The sequence below is a fragment of the Podarcis bocagei genome, assembly GCF_964188305.1.
Source record: "Podarcis bocagei genome assembly, chromosome: 2".
NCBI lineage: Eukaryota > Metazoa > Chordata > Lepidosauria > Squamata > Lacertidae > Podarcis > Podarcis bocagei.
Genome location: NC_138126.1, coordinates 76,203,266 through 76,216,440, shown reverse-complemented (window position 1 = coordinate 76,216,440; position 13,175 = coordinate 76,203,266). Strand labels below are relative to the sequence as shown.

Sequence of the window (13,175 nt, the reverse complement as noted above, 5' to 3'; positions counted from 1 at the left end):
TGAGATTCAGCCACTCCAGATTTTCCTTATCTGGGGAGAATTTTGGTTAAATAAGATGGAAAAACTTGTGATGGTCAACCCCACTGAACCAGGTCTGAAAATAATACAGCGTTGCTGCTCATTATGAAGAATATCCATGGGTGTAGCCAGGATTTTTGTTAGGGGGGACAGGCCTTTTGTTAGGGGGGCCAGAACCTCAGTTAGCTATGTTTTTTTTAATTGATTTTTACTGATTTAGGGGGGCAGCTGTCCCCCCTTGGCTACGCTCATGAGAATATCTGCTGAAACTCTGTAAATCCTCTAGGAGATATGGATTATTCTAGGACTAGACACCCTGAGGTGCCAACCATGTTAATAATGACAATGACAAACATCGGTTTGCGAGGGCCAGCAAACCATTGCTATTGATGCTACTGCTGTAACCCACGGAGCTCACTCATCCCCTCTTATTTGTGATCATGGTGGCAGCAGCTGCATTTTAACCCAAGAAATGTAAACCCAAGAACTCCCCCAAATTTTCAAGTTGAACCCAACAATCTGCTGTTGGATTTTTTCCCATTTATTTTAGCAACATCCCTACTTTTGGTATGTGCTGGTAACAATAGCCACATGCAGGCATTAAATCAGGGGGGAGGGCAGGGGTGGGCACACAAACCCCATTCCCCACATCCCGCAGCAGACCAGCTGCTCTTGGGATCTTTGAGTGATTAGCAAAAAGTTCTGAAGATAGCTTTCAAGCACATTTACTTGAATGCACTTAGAAATGCTCCCTGCAATGGCTGTGCTCTTGTAGGAGGTGCCCTACTGACTTCTCATTCAACAGAGAGCATGCCTTAAGGCCCCAAAGAACCAGGTTCCTCAGGAGTAAGAGTCATCCTTGGGAGCAAAGGACTCATTGGAAGCAAGGAACCTGGAAGTCTGAGATAACCAGTTGCAGCTGGGCCTGAGTAGGGTCTGGGTGACCACAGCTACAGACGTGTTAGCCTGCTGGATCAGTGCAGGACCTTAGCTCTGTGCAACCCAGCTTCTTGCTTCTGATGGCTGTCCTAACTGATCCTGTGCTACTGACCTCTGCTAGCACCTTGCTCTTGGAATCTTTACTACACCTCGGGCTGCTGTGCTGTGTTTGACTTTGGCATTGTCTCACAACCCTGCTGTTACATCGTGCCCACTTTTAAACTGTTTCACTCTACTTGGTTTTGGCTTCTTCTTAAGGCCCTCTGTTTCTGGGTTGCCCTGATACTGGACTACTTCCTCAATCCTCTGGAGTTGGCTATCCACCTGTACAGTACTGGATATCTAGCTTCCCCCTTGCCTCCTGCACAGAGATCAAAACAAGACTAAACCAAGGAGTTCAGCTCAACTCACTTAAAAACTCTCTTGCAGCTTGAGGAAGTTGGGGGGCATACATGCCCCTGGCCATTTCCTTATTTAACCCTTCATGGCTCATATGATGCTCAAATATAGCAAAACAATGGGATGCGGGTTGTGATGCAAAAGCAGAATAGCCTAGTTGGTTAGAGTGTAGTGCTGATAATGCCAAGATTGCAGATGTGATCCCCATGTGGGACATCTGCATATTCCTATATTGTAGGGAGTTGGGCTAGACTAGATGATCCTCGGGGTCTCTTCCAACACTACAGTTCTATGATTCTATTGACAATACACAAATAAAACTTTCCTAATAGTGTCAACAGGCTAAGCTATATAACTGAGATTAATTTAGTGGTCTTGCCAGTACTAGCAAGAACATCATTATATTATACTATTTATCCTGCTTTGATGCAATATTTAATGTGACCTTTATGAAGAAGCAAAAAACTGTTAATCTTTTTTGTTGCCATTTTTTCACTCTAGCAATTTGATCTGAAGGAATTAGTTGTCTCCAAAATAGTAATGCCATTGAATGGCTGTGGTGTTGGGGTGAGGGGTGGGGAGAGAACTCTGTACAAATTCCTTCCATTCATGGTTGATTTGAATAACAGTAGCTGTAATGCTTCTGCATGTTTCTACCATTAAATCAGCCCTCAGTCAAGCCTGCAGTTCCCGTGTGATTGGGAATCTAGGACTGTGCCAGGGTATTATCTCATGTTTTGTTTTCTCAAAAGTATGAAAACTATTTTTTCTCTTTGGTGATGCATTTAACTGAATTCATTTGGAGATTTTATGCAGTATATGCTGTTTTTGTTTGATACTGTATAATTCCCAAAAAGATTCATATACAATACTACACCCCCCCCACCCCAGCTTGTATCTTATAGAAAGGTCACTATAACTAAGAAAACTATATTTGCCCAGGAGAATGGTACAATTAATATCTCAATTCATGCTGGCAATAATATTGTTTCCTAATTCCTGAAGTGCTGAAGAGACTTGGGGCCAGTGCTTCAGGGCACAGTTTCCTTGGAATGGGACAGCACTTAAGACTTACATTATCTTCATTATTTTATTTACAATTATATAGGTAGAATGTAGTAGAAATGAATGGACACTTACAACACGTAGCACATCCACTGATCCTGCCTTCGATTTCCAGAGAGGCAACTCCAACTAAAATTATTATTTATTAGATCTATATACCGCCCTTTACCAAAATATCCCAGGGCGGTGTACAACATTAGGAACACATTTTACAGAGCATAAATAATGAAAACAAATAAAAATCATTCTTCTGTGCTTAGCCAGTCCATGTCACCAAGCCATTCCAGGGTGGCTCTGTTGAAATCTATTTAAATATCATTTCCTTTTCCTTACTGTCTCCCACTGTCATATCTAGTTGTTCAGTGAGTTTTCACAGGGTCCCAAAGCACCCTAAAATCCCCTAAAGTTATTAGAAGTGGTAGCAGCAGCATATCCAGTAAGTTGCCTGTCACTTCCTTATTGACAAGGGCTTCTGCAGCAGTTGGAAACCTCAGTATGTTGTTTTTCCTGCTGCTTCATGCATTGGCTCCCCTTAGGAACAATCAGGAGAGATCATATCTCTCCATCAGCAATTGGAGACAGCTGATGCCAACCAAAGTAGAGAACAAGCATTCAGAGGCACCCAAAGGGACACTGAACAGCAACTTTTAAATAGCACAATGCAATGTAATTTAAGGTCACTGCTTTGTAAAGTGAAATGAGTAAACAGGCCAGTGCTTTGTGAAATGAATTTAATTATGTGGGTGGGGGAGGTACAGGGTGCTTATAGCTCAGAAGTAAATTGAAATGAAATTAATTGTGTGAGTGAGTAAGAGGGAAAGAAGCTTCCAGCTATGAAGTGGAATTAAAATAATTATTTGTTTGGGGACGCTCTTGGTTTAGTGGCTAGTGCTTTCTTAATAAATTGTTGAATTTAATATTTAATGTTAGTAATGACTAATGAACAAAGTGTATCCTGTGAGGCCTTATGGTTGCAAAGAAACTATGGATGGTATTCAGTGCCAGGCCTAGTCAGAGTAGACCCATTGAAGTTAGTGGGCACAAATGACTTAGGTTTATTGACCTAACGTCAACATTCTCCAACTGTCAGTGCAAAAGTTGTTGTGCTAGCCTAGCATAAGGACAAAAATAAAGGTTGCACAATATGAAATGCAGTGCAGTGGTTGTGCTAGCGGAGGTTTGTTGTGTGACGTTTTGCTCAACAGGAAGTATCGGTTGTGCAATCAGACACAAGGACCATGCTGACTTCTTGTGCCTTTTATTCCACAAGCCATTCTGCTGGTGCAAGCCATTCCAGCGTAAACAGTACACTGCTAAGTGACTTTAATTAGTGTGTTGTTGAATTCCTCCAATTAAGTTTAATGGGTCTACTCAGAGTAGGACTTAGTTGAATACAACCCATATAGTGCAGGGCTGGAATTATAAACAACCACCATGTACTACTCAGTGGACTGAAAATTTCATAGTCTTTTCTATGTTTATAGTCTCCAATCCTGTTTAGATATCTTTTTGGACATATGGACTGTTTATCCCATTTAAATAAAAAAATTCCTTCCAGTAGCACCTTAAAGACCAACTAAGTTAGTTCTTGGTATGAGCTTTCGTGTGCATGCACACTTCTTCAGATCTGTATCTGAAGAAGTGTGCATGCACACGAAAGCTCATACCAAGAACTAACTTAGTTGGTCTTTAAGGTGCTACTGGAAGGAATTTTTTTATTTTGACTATGGCAGACCAACACGGCTACCTATCTGTAACTATCCCATTTAAGTTACCACTGGTGGAATATTCTTATTGTCAATGTCAGCTGCCAATGAATTTTTAAAATCTCCCCTCTCTACTGTTATATTTGCAAAACAGGTGAGGAATAAGAAGAATGTGTCAGTGGTTGAAATTAAGTTCATTAAAAAAAAAAAAATTGGCTATGGCCATGCATACTTATATATGGGCCCTAGAGAGCTGACCTGAGGTCTACATAGCTCTTGGGCTCAAAAAGGTTAGCTGCTCCTAGTGTATGCAGTAGTTAGGCAGCCCTGTCACCCATGCTGACCCACATATTATGTAGTGCAGTGGTTCCTAGTTGCGGGATCGGCGTAACCCACTCAGGGAGTCCGTGGCACCATTCACATAACAAAAACTACATAGAGATATCAACATTTTCAAAAGTATGGGGTAGGCATAGCTTTTGAAAAACAAGGGTAATTAGCTGATTGGGAGCCACTGATGTAGTGTTATGAGTTTAAAGGTAAAGGTAAAGGGACCCCTGACCATTAGGTCCAGTCGTGACCGACTCTGGGGTTGCGGCGCTCATCTCGCTTTATTGGCCGTGGGAGCCAGTGTACAGCTTCCGAGTCATGTGGCCAGCATGACTAAGCCGCTTCTGGCGAACCAGAGCAGTGCACGGAGACGCCGTTTACCTTCCCACCGGAGCGGTACCTATTTATCTACTTGCACTTTGACGTGCTTTCGAACTGCTAGGTTGGCAGGAGCAGGGACCGAGCAACGGGAGCTCACCCCATCACGGGGATCCGAACCGCCGACCTTCTGATCGGCAAGCCTTAGGCTCTGTGGTTTAACCCACAGCGCCACCCACATCCCATGTTATGAGTTTAGGCAGGGGAAAATAGGCTGTATACCAAGACCCTTCTAAGCCCTGGATCCAGCAGGAGTTAAAATACATGCTATGCTAGCTTCCTGGTAAGGCAATCACCGGGGTGATGGGCTATTAAGAGGAACAAAGGGGCTCTGTGTGAGATGGCAATTGAGTGGAGCCCCTCTCCCAACTTGCAAATAGGTAGAAAGACAAAGGCAGAGTTGAGACCAGAGTCTGGAGTGACATGAACTAGAGGAAAAGCAAGCTGGAGAAAGTGTAGGAACAATGTTTGATTTCTGTTTGAATCCAAGACTATGGGAGAAACAAGACTCTTTGGAGTGTTTATGCTGTGAACTCCTCCATTGTAGGGTCAGGTTGTATATATGTATAAATACGGTAAATAAAGCATATATCATAAAGATGCCACAGTCTCTACTATTTCTCATTCCAAAGGAAACACAAACCCCTGGAACTCCTGGAATCTCACACCACTCGGAGATTGGGGTGGCCTGCAACACTATGTTGCTTTAATTTGACTCTGTGGGATCTTCTCCATACCACCACTATAAAGTATATCCCCAAAGGGACCACCACCACTTCCATATCATGGGATCATTTCCACATCAGCTAATACTGGAAGGTTGCCAGAACAGAACACTCCATACAGATGGGACATTCTCATTCCAATTGTCAGCTAATAAGAGAAATCTGTTCCAAAGCTCCTTAGTCAAGACATGTGGATGACAATGACAATTAACCTCTATGCCTTACTCCAAATTAACTGCAATGAAAATTATGAAAAGTCTGCTATCACTGGGAAGTAAGAGAACAAAAAGAATAACCAAGGAAGCAATCCTGAGTAAAAGTCCATTCACATAATCATATGGGCACATGGTGACCACTTGGAATTGCTGTGCCCACTGATTCTGTGCAGTAACCATCAAGCACAGGAACCCAGTTTTAGCACACAGCTATTCGTACCCCAGGATGGAATTTTAACTCAAGACAAAGGCAGGCCCCAAATAAGTGGGGGGGGGGGACACCATGGCTCCCCACCCTGAATTCCATCCCATCTAAATATGGATTTAGGGTGGTTTTTCCAATGTCATGCAGAAAATCTGGTCCCACGTGTGTGGCACCTGCAAAGAACTGGGGCATTAGTGTGAACTGAAATAAACCAAATATATGCATTGCAGCTTCAAGTGGTAAAGGAAATCATCCCTAAGGTTCTATGATAAATTCTTTAAAACCAGCTATGTTTTAAAGCCTTGCTTTCAAAATACATCTACTACATATGCAACCAATTACAGTTAGCACAGCAGAATGAAACATACGTTAGATGTAGTATTGTTAGTGCTTGTTTTCATATGAAATGCAGGGATAATTAGGCTTGCTCAATTTTCATGAGTGAAGCAGGAATTTGTTTTCAAAATGGTTTAGTGGCGTCTCCCAACCTGCCATTTATTTCAGAAACGTCATGGCTCATTTATAGCTCTCTTTTTTTAACTCTATGTTAAGAATAACAACTGAAAACATGCTTTAAGTATCATCTCTAAATGAAACATTATCTTCTTTCTCTGTCCAAGAGGAGAAACTGGAGCTACATCTATTAAAAAATAATTAATATTTAACTCATTGTTTCATGGTGCTTCCATTAAGAGAATTCTGTTCCACAGGAAATAAACACAGCTAAGGGGCATGTTTGACTAGTAGAATGACACTAATGCTATAACTATTATCCTGTAGGACTTCAAAAGGACAAATGAAAAGACACTTATGTGGGTGGTATGACTGGCCCAACAAAAAGTAGCTGTTTATTTCACCGGAAGCCAAGAGTGGTGTGTACTTTAAGCAAACAAATCTGGGCTCTGTGTGCTGCTTTTGAGACCCCAAGGCCTTTCTGATAAAGCTGTAATCAAGAGGAATGGATAGTTAAATACCAGGTTCCATTGGCTGGCTAACTTTTTTATTATTACTATCAGGGATCTTTGACCACAGACACTCAAGACTAAATTCACCAAAACCTTTTGATCACTGTTATTTTGGAGTGGAAACGAACCAGTGTCTGTGCAGTGAAAGGCTCTGCAATGTATTGCCAAACCCTTTGTTTCCTTGTTCCCGTTTCAGCCTTGTGAATTTCCACAAAGCTAATGCCCATTTTTCAGCAATCTCCCCCCTCCCCACTTCTCCCTAATGACCAGGAATCAGCAACTACTGTCAATTAACAAGAACAGAGTCTGACCTCACAGTTTGAAACATGAGTTTCCAATCTCTGTTATGCCAGCAAGCTGTCAAATCCAGCACTATGCAAGTGGTCAAGAAAGCAAACAACCCATTCTTTTATTAGCACCATGTGGGTGTATTTTGACTAAAAAACAATATATAACAGACAAAGCACAGAAGAGTTTATACTAATGATTTCCTTTCCTCAGTGGCACAGGCATTCTTTCTATTTTAGAGGAGGAAAATGGCTGTGTTCGGGTACAGAGATAGGTGTTGTAGTTTTTAAAGGAGAGTTGTTACTGTTACGTTCGTATTCCATATTTCCTCCCTAATTTATCCACACAACCACCCTAGAAGGTAGGTAATGGCTGAGAGACAGCGATGGACTCAGGGTCACCCAGTAAGCTTCAGGGCAGAATGCGGATTTGAATCCTGGTCTCTCAGGACCTAGCCCAACATACTCCCTGGTTTACAGCTCAGTCTGTTATGGCACAATCCCATGCGAGTCTGTTCAGAACAAAGTGTCACTGAGTTCAGTCAGAGCACCTACTATTCTTCAGTAGGAATTCTTGAGGGATTTGATGCTTACAAGTTTCTATCTGGAAAGACCTGATCCACACCTCTTGTATTCTGGGAACTTTTTTTTTTAGATTGTTAAAAATAATGCAGAAATTGAATGCAGTTATGGGTAAAAATGCGATAAGGACCAGAAGTGGACAGACGTTCCTGTGCCTGCTTTATAACCAGCCTTTGTTCCCCCCACCCCAGGGTGTTACTCCAATCTGTCTGATGGATTACCGTAACTCCCATAAATCCAGAGATTTACAGTCCTCACCATCTCTGCTGTCCCCCTCCCCCTTCCTCATTTCAGATTGTGCTGGCTCCACATACAAAGTCATTGTACATATCACCAAAAATACTAAGAGGAAAATGTAAACTGAAAAGCAAGAAATGTAATGACTTAAAGCACACACACCCCATGTACACATCATCATTCAACACCTTGTACATAATGGCCATCTGATTTAGTGACTAACCCTCTCTCTCTGTTGAGTCCCTTGCGCATTTGGTCAGCAGGAGCTCATTTAACTGAGTGGCAAAATATTATGTTAAAAGGTTGTTTGTGCACTTGGGCTTTTGGTATTCTACTGCAGAAGTGTTCAGGCAGAAGTGTTGAGCTGCTTTGGCTAAAGTGTCACTGAAACTGAACTTCCTACTCAGTCTAATTTGCTATCAGACATTCATAGCAATTAGCACAAGATGCACTCAGAACCCCATTTTGGCACCAGCAGTCAAATTCTCCAGTAATCCAGGAACTACAGTGAAAAAGTGAAAACTGTTAAAGAACAAAGTATTTCTTATCACCACCATTTCCTGTGCAGGTAGTAGGCGGATTAATTTCTGTCACTCTAGCCACCACAACATCTTTAAATGCCACTTTGCTTCTCATGTTAAATCACCAGAGAAGCAAACCTGATGAAGATCAAAAGATTTGACTTTGTATGTGTGCACGCGCGCATGCCAGTGGTGCTGAAAAAGAGAACTGATAGTATGCCACGCAAGTTTGTCTTGGGCAGAACTACAAAGACAAGGTGCCACAATGGAAAAGCCCCTGCCTCCCCTTGCTGCCCACCTCACTTCAGCCAGAGTCTTGGAGGAGAGCCTCATAGGACAATGTACCATTAGTCACTGAACTGATTGTGTGTTGTGACATGTGCTTGAGAGAACCACAAATTGATTCCAGTCACATATCATGAGAAAAGCAAGATTTTAGCTCAGTGTGGCAGGGTAGCTAAGCCAAGGTTTGTAGTGAACATGAATGAAATACAGTAAATGTTTTCAACTCCCTTGCCCTGTTAGGGCAAGGATTTCTGCTTGTGCAAGAGGACTCCCCCCTCCTACTGCACACTCCCCAAATCTGCTCCAGAGGGCTGGAGGAATCCAGAACAGAACCCAGAGCGGTGGGGGGGGGGGCAGAGAGAGTCCTGTTGCATAAGTAGAAACCCTTGTGCTGATGAACAGTCACTTGGCACTACAGTGGTACCTCAGGTTACAGACACTTCAGGTTACAGATGCTTCAGGTTGCAGACTCTGCTAACCCAGAAATATTACCTCGGGTTAAGAACTTTGCTTCAGGATGAGAACAGAAATCGCGCAGTGGCAGTGGGAGGCCCCATTAGCTAAAGTGGTACCTCAGGTTAAGAACAGTTTCAGGTTAAGAACGGACCTCCGGAACGAATTACCGTATTTTTCGCTCTATAAGACGCACCAGACCACAAGACGCACCTAGTTTTTGGAGGAGGAAAACAAGAAAAAATATATTCTGAATCTCAGAACCCAGAACAGCAAGAGGGATCGCTGTGCAGTGAAAGCAGCAATCCCTCTTGCTGTTCTGGCTTCTGGGATAGCTGCGCAGCCTGCATTTGCTCCATAAGACGCACACACATTTCCCCTTACTTTTTAGGAGAGAAAAAGTGAGTCTTATAGAGCAAAAAATACGGTAAGTACTTAACCCGAGGTACCACTGTATATGGGATACGAGTGAAAGCACTTTGTACATTTAAAATGTTATCTTTTAAAATTTCATCTCATGTGTCTATTTATTTGTTGATCAGCTAATTGGTGAAAGGAAGTAGCCTCCTGCTTTATCTTATAAAATGGCACAGATAGTATAGCGTCAAAGGATCACATACCTGTGGCTCTGGTTCTACATTGACTCGATAAGCTTGTGCTTTTCCATCTTCTAAAATATTAGGGGGCCAAGCCTTGCTTTCAGCTCTGCAATACGAAACACAAAGTCATATATTTATATAACTTATATATTTATATAACAATATAGCTTGTTACTTTGCAGTAAACTTGAAGTTGAGCAGAGTTAAGATATTGGTGTTCTTCTAATGAAAATATATACACATCCAAGAGTCAAATCAATAGCCTGGAGGAGACTGGCCCAGTTTACATGCTGTAGTAAGCCATAGAATGGTTTACTGTGAATGTGAGGATACCTCCTGCTTCATTTCCCACCCCCACCCCCCTAGTGTGAGCAGGAATTGAAATACCCAGAACACAACCATAATACAACAAACACCAATCACACAGATGTATGGGCAGCAGCCCTATTCCCCCATCCAGGCTGCTGCCCACGGAACTCTAGCTTTTGCTGAGAAACTGATACAAAGGGTTGGTGAACCCCTGAGAAGAACATGGGAAGGGGTCTGTGGCAGGGGGTGGGGAGAGGGATTAGCAGAAATTGCCCGGATTTTGAGATCTTTGGGGGAGGCCCTTCTCTGTCCTGCCATCCTCACAAGCAAGCTTGGTAGGGACGCAGGAGAGGGCCTTCTTGGTGGCAGCTCCCAGACCTTGGAATTCCCTGTAATGAAAGGGCTGGTGCCATGCTGTATTGTATTGTAAATACTTGTATGGTTTTACTGGGCTTTTATATGTATATGGTTTTAATTCTATCAGTGTTTAATTTTTAGCGGTTCTTCTCTTTATCTGTAAGCCATCTTGAGTCCTGTTTGGGGGGGGAGGAAAGAAGGGTATAAATATATATGTAATATTATTATTATTAATAATAATACTGTAATAATTGTCTCCTTTCCCATTGTGCTGATGGAAGTCACCGCTGGATCAAAGAGCTTTATCTCAGACTTCTGCCAACATACCCCCCCAAGACTTTCCTGAATTCAGGGTAGGCTAAGGAGAAAGGGGGATGAGTAGGAAATGGGGAACATTGAAAACTGGGTCGAGGCAGCTCCTGTGAGTAGCTCCCACCCACCTCCTTCCATTGGCACTTGTCTGGATCCAAGCCTCTGTATTTCTCATTTTGGCCATGAAAGTGAATCTAGGCAAAAACTGGAATCTTTCTAACGTGTAACTTTCCATTCAGCCTTAGGAGACCTATGCATGTCACTTTGGAAAATATGGATCTTCTTGTTCCTGGTAGGTACAGCTTTACTGTTGTAGCCCATAATCTTTTATTTAGATTTCAGTCCCAATCTGCCCAACACTACAGTTGTATTTAGCATGAATTGATGGCATTTATTCAGCAGAAAGGTTGTAGGACACATGTGCAACTTAAGCAAGGAAATTTTACCGAGGGGCTTCTATTTCAAAACTAATGTGATTTTTGCTTTAACTTCAGAACTCTGAAAAATGCTGAGTCTAACAGAAGAGCCACTGAAACCCATGGGAAGGGTTCTGATGCTTTAAGCTCCTCTTGAGTGAAGCCTAACACAGCTGAATTTTCATTTATGTATCTTATTGAACAGAAACTGCCCAAGTGCATTATCATTGTTGGCATCTAAAACTGAAATAATCAGTTGCAAGTTGCTGTTTTGGTTTTAGCCAGCATTTGCAAAAAGAAAGTATCCTTGTAGATGTACGTAAGCAATTGTGTGTGTGTGTGTGTGTGTGTGTGTGTGTGTGTGTGTGTGTAACTTTCTCCTTTTAGACTGGCAGTGTGTATATATTTCCATCCATCCATTTGATCTGGCTCAAATGTAATGCTAAACTATGGTTCAGTGTCATATGTACAACCCTTGGTCTAGTGCCCTCCTCCCTCTCTGGTGCGGCCATGAGGAGGTAAGAAGCTTTCACTTCCATTTTCAATTATTTGTGATTTATAGTTAGGCATGAACCTGAAGACATGATTAACCTTAACTATGGTGTGCTCTGGTCCATGGGGTCATCGGGTCACAAAGAGTCAGACATGACTAAACGACTAAACGACAACAACAAATGGTTTAGAAATGCAAACCAGGATCATAAACCATGATTTGAAGTTGGCTTGTTTCCCTAAACCATAGCTAAAACTAACCAGTTTGTCTAGAATGTGGAACACAGAAACTCAAAACTTGGTTACCCCCAAATAAAGTCCATGGTTTCAGGCTACATCAGAATGAGCCCAATTAGTTTGATATTTGCTTGTGGCAAGAATCAGTGTTTGTGTTCTGATTGCAATCAAACGGCAAGTAAGTGGGTTTTTTAAATAATCAAAATCCTTAAATAAATCTTGCTAGTAAGCAGAACAGGAAATAGACACAATGAAAGATACAATGAAACACACAAATAAACTCTTCCACAGCTGCATGAAGAATTTAGGCCCACAACTGAGTTCTAAACAGACATACAGTATTTGGAAGCAAGTTCTACTGTGATCAAGGAGAACTTCAAATAAATGTAGTCAGTAAATGTATTCAGAATTAGGTTTAAAGCCAGAACAGCAGAGACATTACGGGTATTATAGAAATTTAGATTTTGGGTTTGCAAAGAATCTGTATAGCTGTGAATGTTGCTGCCAGGGCCAAAGCTGACATATTTTCTCCCCATTACTTAGAAACACTGGAAAACAATCTGATTCAGTGGTATACAAAAATGCCCAAGGAAAGCAAGGACAATGCTTCTGAGTTTCATTTTTTGGCCATACAGCTGTCTGAAACAAACTACAGTGAGACAATTCTTCATCTCAGTTTGATTGTAAAGTTCTTGGTAAAAATATTACTGATTTACAGCACTGTGAAAAAAAGCACTGGAGAACAACCATGAAAGTTCTTCCAACCAGACACTTCTGAATCACCAGACAAATGCATTACTTCAGCTTAATTCTATTCCATCATGAGATCTGACTGTTGGCAACTGCACATCATTGGGGCTGGACACGGAGATCCTTTCTGCCCACTTCAGCAGCCCTGGAAAAATGGGGGGGGCATACATCTGCAGCGCTGTACCTTCACATATGGGGTGTCCAACTCACAAACCCCAAGTCTTGGTCTAGTATAAAATGGGGTGCAAATTGGTCACATCATAACTTAGTCCTCATCAGAGGAGAACCACATGTATGTGGGAGAGTTCCTTCATGCTATAAAAAGAATACACAGAACTATTGAGATTGCTTGTCCAAATCTGCTTACTATTTGAAATGCCCATCAACTTTTTA

General features: G+C 42.0%; 1 protein-coding gene across 1 annotated transcript in view; it reads right to left on the bottom strand.

Annotated features, from left to right (window-relative positions):
* Positions 1 to 13,175, bottom strand: part of PDLIM4 (PDZ and LIM domain 4) — a 62,998-nt gene that overhangs the window by 28,567 nt on the left and 21,256 nt on the right. Inside the window, exon 3 of the mRNA XM_081185667.1 lies at positions 9,931 to 10,015. Within this exon, the coding sequence (XP_081041793.1) occupies positions 9,931 to 10,015 (85 nt within the window). The remainder of the gene's footprint in view (positions 1 to 9,930; positions 10,016 to 13,175) is intronic.